This window comes from Beta vulgaris, chromosome 3 (genome assembly GCF_026745355.1).
Source record: "Beta vulgaris subsp. vulgaris cultivar EL10 chromosome 3, EL10.2, whole genome shotgun sequence".
Classification (NCBI taxonomy): Eukaryota; Viridiplantae; Streptophyta; class Magnoliopsida; order Caryophyllales; family Amaranthaceae; genus Beta; species Beta vulgaris.
Window position 1 is genome coordinate 56539444 of NC_079204.1, and position 14227 is coordinate 56553670.

Here is a 14227-nt window from a genome sequence, read left to right on the forward strand (position 1 = left end):
TCGAAATGAACGTAAAGGCAGCCATATATTCGTTCCCAGCCACATGACTCCTTTCCAATGACCTCATATGTCCCTAGGAGGCATCCCGTGGCGTTCGGAGCTCGGGCCCCGGGAAAGTCCGAAAGCGTGTATTATAACCTTCAATTTTGGCTGTTTTCGGGACATATTTGGATTTTTTCGGGTCTGGCCATATTTTCTCTCGAGAAGTTCCTAGGAAAGCTAACGTGACTTGTAACGCTGCACGGATGCTTGCCTCCATTTGTGTTGCCTCGAAAAGTCTTTAAACACAACATTTGTTCATTTCTCGTGAGACCCAAAATTGTCTTGAAATGAACATTAAGGCATCCACATATTCTTTCCAAGCCATATGACTCGTTTTCAATGACCTCCCAGGTTCTTAGGAGGCATCCTGTGGCGTTCGGAGCTGTAGCCCCGGGAAAGTCCGAAAGCGTGTATTATAACCTTCAATATTGGCTGTTTTTGGAACATTTTTGGTGTTCTCGGGGAATGGTCATATTTTCTTGAAACGTGCCTAGGAAAGCTGACGTGACTTGTAACGTTCGCTGGTATTGCGTACCATTTGCATTGCCTCGATAAAGCCTTTGAACACCGCATTTGTTCATTTCTAGTGAAACCCAAAATTGCCTCAAAATTGAACGTAAATGCATCCATATATTTGTTCCAAGCCACTTGACTCCTTTCCAATGACATCCCATGTCCGTAGAAGGCACCCCGTGCCGTCCGAATCTCGGGCCACAGGAAAGTACAAAAGCGTGTATTATAATCTTCAATTTTGGCTGTTTTGGGACATTTTTGGACTCTTTCGGGTCTGGTCATATTTTCTCCCGAAACATTCCTAAGAAAGTCAATGTGACTTGTAACATTGCACGGGTGCTTGGTACATTTGTGTTGCCTCGAATAAGCCTCTGAACACCTCATTCGTTCATTTCTCGTGAAATCCAAAATTTAGGATTAAATAAATATTATTGTTGCATAGAATTTGTTGTAGTTTTATTTATTACAGACCAAAGATGTATATAATAGGGCATAGACTATAGAGTTAGATAAAAGATTTTTAGTTGTGAAAATATCATTGTGTGACTGAAGAGGATTGAGGCAGGAAAGTCGCTGGTCTTTCAAAGAAATTTTAACCTCTTGTTTTTCGAAAATGAGAAACATATTTTTTATGAGAGTTTCCATGCTAAATATATTTTTAGATTTTTTTAATGTTTATTGATTTACACATCCTTACTTCCACTTATGTAGTTCTGTTAGTGAGGTTTTCGTTTTTCAAAATGCAAAGTGATGGCCTCCGGGTTTATTTTTACCAAGAGGGTTGATTCTCTTGTGACTTCTTATTATATTATGTCTTTTCCTAAATGGTAATTTAAATTTTTATTGTGGACACTTAAAGCATGATTAAAAGTTGATTAAGATGGTAATTGTGTCATGTTATAATAGGAAGAGGTCACACACACTTTTTAATATATTTGTATAGATAGATATGCAAATGTCACCTTGTCACTAATGATATAAAGAATTAGTGATAGATTGAAGATTGTTACTCAAATATGTATAATAGAAAATTGTTACAATAGAAAGTTCTTATTTTCGTGTTATGGCAAAAGATTTAGAAGTTCTTATTGCATGCTACTACTTCATAATTATTACTACTTTCTTCGTTTCGTTTTAAATGCAACAACCTCGTTTCGTTTTAAATGCAACAAAGGATATTTGTGAGATATAAAATATTACTTTGTTGCAATTAAAATGAAATGGAAGAAGCATTCACAATCTTTATACGATCAAAATTCTTTTATTACATTACTATATGCTAGAGATACCAATTCATGCTGCTTTTTTTTTCCCTAGCAGATTGAGGATTTTGCATTTTGCTATGTGTAAAAGAAGATGGAGATAAAGATGAAGACGATCAACAAAAGAAAAGCAACTTACTACTTAATAGAGGAAAGTAATACGAACAATTTCAATGAACATCATGGGATAGCAATGGACGTTCCTACACATGAACCTAACAATGATGGACATGTTCCCCAACATAACGGTGATGATGAGGATATCATCGACCTTAGTACTTTCGGGTTGTAGGCCTGAACCATTCTTGTTTCTTGACTTTGGTACCTTCGTTTCCTCTAGGGTTTCTCCGTAACAGGGATTTTCCTAGCCTCCATCGCTAGGTTTTTTTGTCGGCTTTTTTTGACTTTGATACAAATGCATGAGTATTGCTAACAATAGCATAAAAAGTGAAAATAGTTAGTAGCATCTATTTAGATAATTACATTAACATAAAACTGGTAATCAGCTCCCTCCTATGCTGCTTGACTCTGTACACTCTTTCTGTGTCCGATCTGCATGATCTCTAGTGCCCTACTTCAATTTCACAATCATATACAGGTGCTCTCTCCGTGATGCAACTCGACGCGCCACGAGACATTACATTCTCGCACTCACCTCATGGACCACCACGCCTCACAGAGATGTGCCAACCGTCTCATGTTCTACCTACTCTGAAACAGTAGAGAGATCATCGTATCAAATTGTGTGACCAATTAGACCACGATTAGTCAAACGAAAAGTGTAAAAGAAACAATTTTTACCTTGACCGTTGTTTCTTCTGCTCTTTCTATTGACTGGAAATTTCTAGTAATAAGAAGTATCGCTAAAACTTTCAGTTTCATGCTCGTTATCACCCTCGTCGTTGTAGGTTGCGAGGTATGCCTCATCTCCTTCCGCCTAAGGAATTATCAGTCAACAACAAAAACAAACTAGAGTAACAGCTAAAGGACGAGAAATACAAGGGAATTGACCTCTATATCCTCATCTTCTGTAGAATAAGCAGCATCTATACTGTCATAAAACTCTGCATCTTTTTGGTCTTTCTCTTCTATCATATCCATATGCTCCTAAAACATTATTCAAAAGGTCAGTCTTGTTGGTAGAAAAAAGGACGGAAAAAAAATCGAACACTTGATGAAATCAAGAATGTGGTATAAGCTAATTGCCTAAGAGGCCTCACAATTTCAGATCTTAATTTCTCCACATTCCGCTGCAACTGTGCGATATGCTTCAAAAGAGCCTGCAAATAAAGTAATGGCAATGCATTTATTTTAGATAGACTTGGTAGACAAAAGGCAATCTGATGCATATGACAAGTTCTTTTTAGAACAGTAAAGTATTCATGAAGATAATGATACTTCAAAACTAATGAAAGTAACAGACTAATGTAAACATTTCGAATTACTCACTGCTACAAAAACAGAAAATATTATTTAGTGATTTGTAGCATAATCACTGTACTGAAATGGCAGGCTATAGAACACAATCATTTAACTAGAAAACAAAATCTAAAGCATTGTTTTCTGAATTTCTCAACATTGTGCAATGAGAAAGGAGTAGAAGTTTAAATTGTGCTGGCAGGGACCTGTGCTACCCGTAGTCCCGTACTCAATAACAAGGATCCGGTATGGCAGCCAACCAGAGTATCCAACCCTTGCTTGCAAAATTTGCAAAAAAGAACACTCTCTTGTCCTTTTTAATTCTTCCACTTCTTTTGCAAAGTCAAAATTGGTAAATTTTGACCTTGTATAATATACTGCGTAGTTACATGTTAGATTCGTGTGACAAGTATTTTTGGAATAGTAACTTTTTATATTTTTACGTAACAAAATGTATTTAGTGGTCAAAGGTGTGCAATAGAGACCGTGTAAAAGAAGTGAAACAACTAAAAGACGACGGGATTTTTTTATTAAAATAAAACTGTAAAGTACTCTCATTAAGCTTTTTCAAGGAGCTATATAAGTCCCTGGGGCCCTCACATCTCCATTTCCTATAGCATTTTTCTAGTTGCTATGTCCACTTCTGTGCAAGTGTCCTTGTCAATGTTCACAAAATTCAACTAATCACTACCTATCATGGCTGGGCTTTACTCATCAAAGCTAAAAGTGCAGAACTACTAGCTCAATGTGTAGAAGAATCACGTGAAACCACCAAATCCATCCTCTAATTGACAATGCAAGGTGCAGAAATGTACCTCACGCCTTTGCAGCTCAATGGAACGCGCTAAAGCCTTCCTCTTAGTCAAGAGGTTTTTTGGCCTCAGTGTAGAAGGACGATGATAAGCTTTTCCACGGAATACAATAATAGCATAACCTTTAGAGACTTTGTCAACGGAAACCAAGATGCCACCACTCTCAGCTTCAAGTGCTAAAGCAATGTTTTTTACATCTTCAAAATTCTTCGCCTTTAGAATGATCTTCACAAGCTCACGGTACTTCCAATGCAAATGCATGTTCTCAACTGTACCATCAAAAACACCACGTCTACCTGAAAGAGAAAAAAACACACCACATATCAGCATCACCAGAAAAGAAATTAAAAATTTGCCACCAATCACAACGACTTGTACCAAGAAGTAGAAATGCTTTCATCCTCAAACCAAGCTTTCTAAACATGAATCTCTCTTCATCAGTAATACTTTCAGGATCCTGCTGTTGATCAGCTGGTTTCAAGAACTCTTCCACTTTTGACAAGGTTTTTTCTGCTTTCAGTAGCTTCCGTTCAGCCTGCCAGAAATTTTGAGCTTTGTGTCATGGAGAGCATATACAGTATACACTAAATGTCCCATAGCTTTCCCAATCAAAGAACATGGCCATGAAATGCAAGGTAACCATGGATGAATTATTCATGATAATCCCAAACACAGCACATGTCCAATTATATCTCAATTTAATGAAGGCCGACATAAGCAAAGCACTTATAAATGCAAAGCAGATAAACTCTGTACAGCCTCTCACCATCAATTAACCCATTAACTGTCCAATTTAACTCAACGAAAAACAAAAGAAAAAGAATACTTATAGAAAAAATAAAACAAAAGAAGAAGAAAGATGGTAATGCCTTGTTATAAAAACATTAAGAATATTAATTAATTTCCTTGCTTCTTTTGGTTTTTAAGATACTTCCTCAACATTATCCTATAAATGCACAGATGCACTCTTTCCTTCTCCTAAACCTTTTAATTTCCACATGAAAAAAAGGAGATTAGAACAGCCAGCGGAGCGCATGTTCTCTGCAAAAGTAGCACTGAAAACCTCTCGAACATTTTGGGGGTAAAATTTCCTATTAAGAAAACCTCTGTTTAGATCTTAATCTCCACAAAACAAGTCTCCATATTCCACTTTGTCTTCTGCATAAACTATGGATAAGGCTTTACTTCGAGGCCTATCTTGTCATTCAAAATCTGAGCAGGAGTTACATGGTTATACCCTCTTTTTCCATTGTGGTTGTCCCATCAAATATCAATCCACTGCTTAAGATTAGTCTAATTAATACACGTCCACCCCCTTTACCTCCTTGAAGAGGAGCAAAATTTCCAGGCTCCGATATCCTAACTCCTGATTCTTGTCAGTATGACATGAATTGCACCCGCATATAATCATCCCCATTTCATATATCATATCCAACAAGTCCACCAAAAATTTTCTGTTACACGAAAAGTTCGAAACCTCCCAACGCAAGTCTTCATTAACAACCATCCCAAGGCCTAAATATATTATCACTACTTTCAAACAAGGCCGGCTAAAACTTCTCTACCTACCTCTGGTAAAAGAGCCATCAGCAAACCTCTTATAACAGAATTCCAGATATCCAAGAATTAGTATTCTGCTTGAGCTAATCCTATTAACTCAATCAGCCTTACCAATAGTTAACAGCCTCTCCATTCTTACCCTGAGCCTTTGTAGTATAACACGAAAAATATTAGCTCGAGGATTGTTGTTTAAGCCCCTCATAAGTATGACCTTCTGATGCGTGAATGATTGGCATATTGGTGAGGAGTCCTAGTTCTGTTAGGACATCTATGTAGTGTCCTAGTTCTGTAAGGAGACTATGCAATTTAATTGCTTTATAACTCTTTAGTTTAGATGTTTTAGTGATAAAGGAATCCTATTATACTTAGGAGTCTAATTCCTTTGTCATTGAGTCTTAGTAGGAGTCTTTTCTTTTGGTTTATCTTTAGGTTTAGGCGTGTGATGATAGAGTTGTTAGTTAGTTATTTTTGTTTATCCTTTAAGCTTTACTAGTTCTAATAAGTTTAGGAATCTTGTAATATATATAAGTGCTGATTTTCGGCCATAATAAGAGAGAGAGAGTTTGTTTTGAGTTTAACCTATTCCTTGTGGAATTAACGTTTTAGGAGAGAATCCCAAGCTTTAGCAGGGAATGCAACCCTAGTTATTATCAAACCTTGGTTAGGATTTGATAATTCCATATCCTTGTTACTTAGTTTCTTTAATCATCAATCATAAAACGTGTGATTCATACTTAGTGTGAATTTGAATTCTTGATTAAAAAGAATGGATCTCTAATGAATCTTGAATGAATCTTGAATCAAGAAAGCAATTCTTGATCACTATTTAAAGTTTATGGTCGAATTCTTTAAGTATGAATCACACGTTTTATGATTGACGATTAAAGAAACTAAGTAACAAGGATATGGAATTATCACATCCTAACCAAGGTTTGATAATAACTAGGGTTGCATTCACTGCTAAAGCTTGGGATTCTCTCCTAAAACGTTAATTCCACAAGGAATAGGTTAAACTCAAAACAAACTCTCTCTCTTATTATGGTCGAAAATCAGCACTTATATACATTACAAGATTCCTAAACTTATTAGAACTAGTAAAGCTTAAAGGATAAACAAAAATAACTAACTAACAACTCTATCATCACACGCCTAAACCTATCATCACACGCCTAAACCTAAAGATAAACCAAAAGAAAAGACTCCTACTAAGACTCACTGACAAAGGAATTAGACTCCTAAGTATAATAGGATTCCTTTATCACTAAAACATCTAAACTAAAGAGTTATAAAGCAATTAAACTACATAGTCTCCTAGCATAACTAGGACACTACATAGATGTCCTAACAAAACTAGGACTCCTCACCAATATGCCAATCATTCACGCATCACCTTCAGCTTCTTTGATGAGATCTCCATTTTGCTAGATATAACATTCACTAGTACGATTGGATAAAATGTTTAATAACGCCGAATAACAAAGTCTAAAGCTTCCATACCATTTGCTACAAAAATGTAACAAGAATCCCCTTCAGCACATCCGCTTGAATTTCATTGTTCACTGCTTCATGAACACAACTATTAACTCGTACCATCACACATGCCTCCAACGATTCACCCTCATCCATTCCCAAATTCATCATCCTATCTCATCACTCACCCTCCTCACATGCCTAGGTGCCTCCTCAGTCCCACACATGTTGTCATGGGTCGTCACATAATCTAGCTCTCCTACAGGTGACTCCATCCATCTGTCACCCCATAATAAGTGAAAGGGGAGTGAAGTTCTCAGATACTCCAATTTCATTAAACCTGTGCTAAAGAGATGGAAGTCTACTGATAAGAGATGTATTTATTCTCAAGAAGATAAGAGATGCACAACAGGTAAAGCATGGACTGAATAATTATAGAAAAGAGTGTTGTTCGACATACTCCCCCATTTCAGATTTACATCTTACACAGCTTGGTTTGGGTACATTTATAATTTATTAAGAAGGAGGAGAGATATAGGAAGAGAAGAGATTTTTTGCTTCTTGGACGAGGACATAGATAGTGGGACCAATGGTGCCAAAATGGGTACGGCAAGTGTGTAATATTCTAATTTGAAACTTGAAACAGAGGAAGTAACAAAAATATAATTGATGAAACAGCTTGGAAATCAAATCTGTCCTTATGCTTATGTGTCCATCTCCAAAATCAATGGAATAAAAAGGTAGAAAAAGACTAAAGCAAAAAATCATACCCAATTTATTCATATACAACTAATTTTCCTAAGGAAATGGAGAAAGAGACCAACTGGAAAGTCAAGAGAAGAAGCAAATTAAATGGCTAGGGTTGAGGTGTAGCAGCAAACTTGAAACTGCATCTTGCTATCGGCTGGAAGCTTACACATAAATCAAAAGTTGCAGATTTTTTGTACTTCTTGCTACTATCTTCAATCATAATCACTCTAGTCTACTGACAACTATTAATGGAAAGTTCTACTAAATTACGGTAGATTAGTGAATGAAATTTCTGGTTGAGCCTAAAACTCGAGCTACAATTTTGTTGATTATATAACTAAGTAGGGGAAACATCACATGTTGATGAATCCAAAAGCCCTATATATCCAGAATATATATCTCTAGTAGTGAATAGCTGAATCTTCAAGAACGTAGCATCTTTAAGGGAGCTAGTCAATCTGAGTCTGTTTGGTGAGTAATTAACGTGTCTTCCCCGGAAGATACTCAATAATTCTCTGCAGTTTTGGTTAAATTTTTAGAAAGTTACTTGATAACTCTCGAACTATGAAGCTCGCTTGCTTTTGCAAGGGGGTTTAATCATAAAAGATAAACCTTTGTGTGCATTCATGGCTCATGCACGCTTGTGTGTGGTAGTGTGTGTCACTAACGAGTAACAAGAGAGGGAGAGAGTGTGTGACATGTCACTTGATGTTATCGCCATTCTCGTCATTTTATAAAGAACTGAAGGAACTTACAAAAGCAAGCTTCCCTTCTAGCTTCCTGACCAGGTTGGCATGCCTCATTACTTCAGCTTGTCTAAGCACCTTTTCTGTCTCATGATCGTCAATTTTCTTTCCCCACTTGGTGTTTGCATCCAAAGTTTCAGAGAGTGTACCAGCAGCTCCACGATATTCTTTAGTCTCGGCAGAAGGTATAAATGCGCCTGAGGCTCTTGTCCGTGCCAGCTCCTCTTCATCTTGAAGGTCCTTCACCAATCTTTCCCTTTCTAACAAAACTTCAGTGACATCTGACGATAAGAAGTCCTTTCCCCTGTAAAATACCAGGAAATCCTTGTTCCTAGAAAGGAGAATTCCTCCAGTCAACCTCTGCATGAAATTTTCAGAAAATATTAAAAACACGCAGAAAATGAATATGGCAATAATAAATTGCAGATCTCCTAATGGAAATAGATTCAAAAGTCCTGAGAGAGGCTTCATATTGAATTAGAGCATCCAAAGCAACAATGCGACGAGATGTCTTATTTCAGATAATGAGGAAAATATCACAGCAAATAAATTATGCATTAGCTGACCTTGATGTCCTCAGCCATTTTCTCACTTGTCGTAAGCTGAACACCACGTTTCAGAGCGACTTTTGCAATGGAACTTCTTTCCCATAACTTGACAATGGCAGCTGCCAAACCCTCTAGTTGTCTACTTCTGCCTGAAAACAAAACCTAAGTACAGTTACAAAAAACTAAGCATCCAGCAGGTAGAATCACAGAAGAGTTAGCATACCAAGAGCAAAATGAGGGGGAAGTGTTCTAGCAATCCTTTTTATTGATGTAGACTCCTTCATTCCAAGAGTACGTCTGACTCCGTAAGGAAGCAATCTAAATGGTGGGTGGTATCCAGGAACTAAATTTGGCAGCAGATCAGCATCTACGGGTAATGGGCTATCACCCGGCCAGTCCATATATCTGGGCCCAAGATCAGATAATAACTTGTCTATCTCGTCCTCATACTTTACATCCATTAAAGATTCAGGATCTTTCTTGTCATCACCAGTTTTTATGAGGTTCTCTTCTGGATGTCGTTTATTACCATAAGAATCATCATGTACAGGATTTCTTATATTTTGATCAAGCAACAAACCGCCAGTAACCTGAGCTTTATTTTTCTTTAAAGTCCGCCCAGGAACTTCATAGCTCACTCCTCGATATATAGAAGCAGATGTCCCTGACCTCCAAATAACAAGACCACCGGTTTTCCTCTGAATTGTAAATGAAGAATAATTTCAACAAATGTACAGGAAACTCAAAGCTTGCGAACTATAATTACAATAAGTTCAGTAAATATACAGTGAGTAAAGTCACACGCTTTCATTTATAGCAGAGAGAACTAGAGAAGTCACTATATTTGATGCATTAAAATAGTAAAGAACTATCAGTATGAATTTCCATCCCTATAGGCTTTATAGATTTAATTGTCACACAACTTTACATGTGGTCATCCTACTCTGTTGGCAAGGCAATAAAAATTCTTTAAAGCTCAAGCTTCCGGGAAATATTTATGTCAAAAGGAAAAATCAAACTCATTAACTCCCTCAGTGAAGTTCAACAACCAAGTCATAAGCAACATGAGTACATCCACCCATCCATTTCATCTTTTTGCACCGGTTCTCTTTCTTATTATATTTAAATTTTCAAGCTAGTGGCTCGGAATTCACATTTATTGCTGATATAAAAGTCTTCAGAGTTCAGAGGTAAAGGAAGAATAGACTTTCTAAGCACACAAGCACCGGCAGTGTTAAACTTGATTCAAAGTGTTTGCTTGAAGTGTGGATAAGATGGTTCAACTTGAAAAATATTTCACTCAATAACTGATTTAGCTTCTCAATCCATCTCCTTGAACAGAGAAGCTCAAAAATCGATCCCAAATAGCTACACAGGTAAGAAGTGGACACCCCTAAGTATCTTCAGGTTAAACCAATAAATAAGAAGTTTTATCCTCCTCTTTTCAGTTTTTTCTGTCAATACCAGCAACAAGTAATTACTTAACTGAAGTCATTATCTATAAGTACATTAATTATAATGACAATTTGTGAAGTTCATACCTTAGTATGTTCATAAGTATAAGAAAGACCTAAGATTAAAAGAGTTGGGTATGAGTTAAAAGATACATAGAGTAAGCTACATGTGTAGGATTTTCTAAAAGTTATATTCCCTTGAAGTCTCGCTTTACAGTTCGCATTCACTCAATCACGAATAAGGATCATTTGTTATAACTTTTGAGCCATTCATATATATGCACCTTAACCATAAAACCACCAAGGTGTTTTATAATTTCCAAGTTAAAGTAACTTTGGTTTTGTCATTGAAAACCGTTTATCAAACTCGAAAATTTCAGGTGATTTTCAGGCTAAGTTTCTGATTTGGGTGATCGGCTCTGCGAGCTTAGTCAAGGGTTGCCAATATACCCCACGGTAGGGTTTTGATGTGAACATCGGCCAATGAAACTAAAGATTTGTCTCTAGTAATGGAAGGGCTTATTAAAGACTTAGTTCAGTGTGTTCAACTTAGATATATACTTATCTGGCATTATAATGTTCAGCAAAAAAAATTTGACATATAAAACATGCAAACAGATGCATGAAATAGTCCTAAGTATAGAGTATGTCTGGGCACTCTATAAAAAAATTCAGATGCGAATTTGATGATTAAAATTGTCAATGGTAAATGCTTGGACAAGATTAGCATAATGAAGTGCTTAAAGAATTATGATAATGGAACTTCTGGAACCGTTTGCGGATGTGCCATTACTTGAAAGACTCCAGCAATGATAGTTGTTGATGGTGCTTTATGTACTGTACGAGTTCAGAGACTTACATTTGTGCAACTGCAGCCTTGTTGACAGTGTCTCCCATATGTCTTATTGTGTTATCACTTACTACCAGAAACAACCAAAAATAAAATTGCTCTACAGCACTTTCTTAAAATACGTTGTGTTTACTAGCTAAGCTAAATGACACAGCAATAACTTTAATGGAAACTGGAAAGTAAAGAAGAACGGACCATGAGAAGCAAACCTCGAGAATCTCATGCATTCGCTTCATATTTAGCGCAGGAGGGCCCTCTACTTTTAGTCTCACTATTTCTGCGGATTTCCACTTCTCATATATTGCATCCACCACAGCTTGTGTAACACCTCCACCACCTATCTTCAATTTTTGCTTTGTTTTCAAAGTCAAATTCCTCAACCTCCTCAGCTCAGACTCTGGTAGAGTAAGCTCAGCCATATAAGTCCTGCTTCGCATTTTCACTGAATTTTTAGCTTCATCTACTTTTGCCACAGGTTTCTCCCATGGAAAGCGAACTTCCTCATCCGCGTTAAATCCTTGTTCTATCCCTAAGGAGAGATTCTCAGAAATTCCACCATGTGTATTAGGAAGCATCCCTTCTTCGACATAGAATATATCCTCAACTGACCCTTTCTCAATTACCCTTTCTCGGTCATCATCATATTCATTAGCATCATCCATGTAGCCAAACTTTTTCAGCTTCTCTACAATCCTATCCATTGTACTGCTAACTGCATGGGTACTAGATGAGTGACCATTAGAACTAAATGAATTCAGCATATTATCCCTGCTTCTGTAATTCAATGCCAGTCGAGGTGGTTTTGGAGGATTCTTTCGACGGGTTTCCTTCCACTTATCTAACCAAGCACTCGATGAATTCCCATCAGTTCTAGTTGGCTGAGACAATGATTTTTGACTAGAATTCTCATCAACTTGATTTGACTGAGACAATGATGTTTGACTAATCTTATCCTTTCTGTGCAGAAATCTTGAGTTCCTTGGTAGGCCCTGCTCATCAATTGAAAGTGACCATATAAAATTCTGGTTTGAGCAGTAATTGCGGCTCCCAAAAGAACTAGAGTAACTGTACCTAAGTAGTGGCATAGGAATGCCATGAAACTTCGAGAGTGAGCTCTGCAACGAGTCTATGAAACTAGTTGGGCAGCTGTGACAACTCTGAACAAAAGACATCCTTTTGAATGCAGGCTCAAATCTAGCAAAACAAATAGAATGTCAAAAGGAATACTACAATGCTAATATACAAAATTAAACTTAATACAATGAATTTATTCACTTTGATATTATGTTCCACACGAAAAGAAAAAAAAATACATCCCAATAAATTCCCAGTAAGAATACAGCACTACCCTCGAAATATTCTACTTAGATTTTTTGATAGTCTATTCTCTTTTACCTAATTTTCAAGATAAGGAAATCCTTAATAGCAGCAAGAGCGTGTTCGGAAATTTAGGAGTTGTAAGCAAAAGTTATGTAGAGAGCCTAAGCCACCAACTTTATAGTCTACATTTCATTTTAAGCTTCACCGATTCGAAATAAAAACATAAAAAAGTTGAGCATCATCACATTATAACATTTCACACTCAAAAGACAGTACAACTATAAATCCTGGAGAAATCACAAGCAAACCATAAAAATCTACCAACTCAAGTAAAACAAACGATACTAGATAGCCAAGATGATGAAGGATGACATGAAAACCAACAAAGCTTCTCTAAGTACGCATGATTACACAGTTTAATCTCCTTCCTATGTTTTCCCTCTCTTCAAATCAGAAAAACGATGTTTTACTATCCTATCAATCACACGTTTCGGGTAGGGCATAATATGAATACCGGAAATTATGATCAAGGATTACCCACTAAAATCTTACCATTCTATGTTGATCAAATGCTCAAGTATATCAAACCATATTGGTCCTTACTTTCAAAAACAAAGATTATAATCAACACAACATTAAAACCAAACTACTCAAAATGAGAAACTTTCCCACACTTGGTTCTCAAAGTTCATATTATAATCATACAAAACTACTGGAACTAAACACAGGTTACCTAGAGTTAAACAAAAATCATTAATACTTCCTCTCGTTTCGTTTCGTTTTAAATGTAACAAATGAATATTTTATATCTTACAAATAATACAAATTTGTTGCATTTATAACGAAACGAAGGAAGTAGTAATCATATGGAGTATAAAACATGATAATAATAGTGGGTCCGAAAATCAGGATTCCAAAAAGCTCCACTCTTTCATAGAAGTATATTCTTCTCTCTAAGAAAAAAACCCAAAAAATCTAAATTACTACAATTACTTAAATAAATTAATTGACTTTATCCAATTAAAACCCTTAAATTTCAGATAAAAGTCACAAAAATGGAAGTATAATTCAGATAAAATAAGTAAGAAAGAAATTGAGTATTGAAGAGATGAACATACCTCAGGCAAACAAGAACCCAGTAAAGAAAAACGACAAATTGCGCGGTTGCAGAAGAATGGATGAACTTAGCTTAAGGGTAATGAAAGAGGAGAGAATAATTTTTATTTTTTGGGGGGAGGGTGGACTCAATCAAGACTGTGGAGAATTGGAGAGTATGGGAAAATACTCAAAATGGACTATGATCTCTAACCCACTCTCGACTAAAAACTTGAAAAAAATTGATTGAAAACCACACACAAGCAAGTTATGTTTGTAGGAGGTAAGAAGAAATCTTTCATCGTACAGTCCTCACTCCTCACCCAACAAATATCTCATTTAGCCGTGGAGTTCCTGATGATAGACGGAGCAATATTTCGCAGTTG

The 14227-nt window shown here is 36.5% G+C and overlaps 1 protein-coding gene across 3 annotated transcripts; it reads right to left on the minus strand.

Moving 5' to 3' along the window:
* Positions 1–1932: 1932 nt before the first annotated feature.
* Positions 1933–14227, minus strand: LOC104889769 (CRM-domain containing factor CFM3A, chloroplastic/mitochondrial). Of its 3 annotated transcripts, none has more exons than XM_010675073.4 (11): positions 13865–14227; positions 11636–12620; positions 9346–9820; positions 9141–9271; positions 8584–8934; positions 4427–4583; positions 4052–4344; positions 3038–3097; positions 2829–2924; positions 2619–2754; positions 1933–2523 (listed from the first exon to the last, which is right to left on the minus strand). In XM_010675073.4, the coding sequence occupies exons 2-10, from the start codon at positions 12596–12598 to the stop codon at positions 2662–2664; spliced, it is 2619 nt and encodes an 872-aa protein (XP_010673375.2). In that variant the 5' UTR covers positions 12599–12620; positions 13865–14227; the 3' UTR covers positions 1933–2523; positions 2619–2661. The 3 variants fall into 3 exon arrangements, with proteins under 3 accessions (XP_010673375.2, XP_010673374.2, XP_048496033.1); XM_010675072.4 differs by having other exon boundaries at positions 1933–2528; positions 13865–14226; XM_048640076.1 differs by lacking the exon at positions 13865–14227 and having other exon boundaries at positions 1933–2528; positions 11636–12415; positions 12498–12620.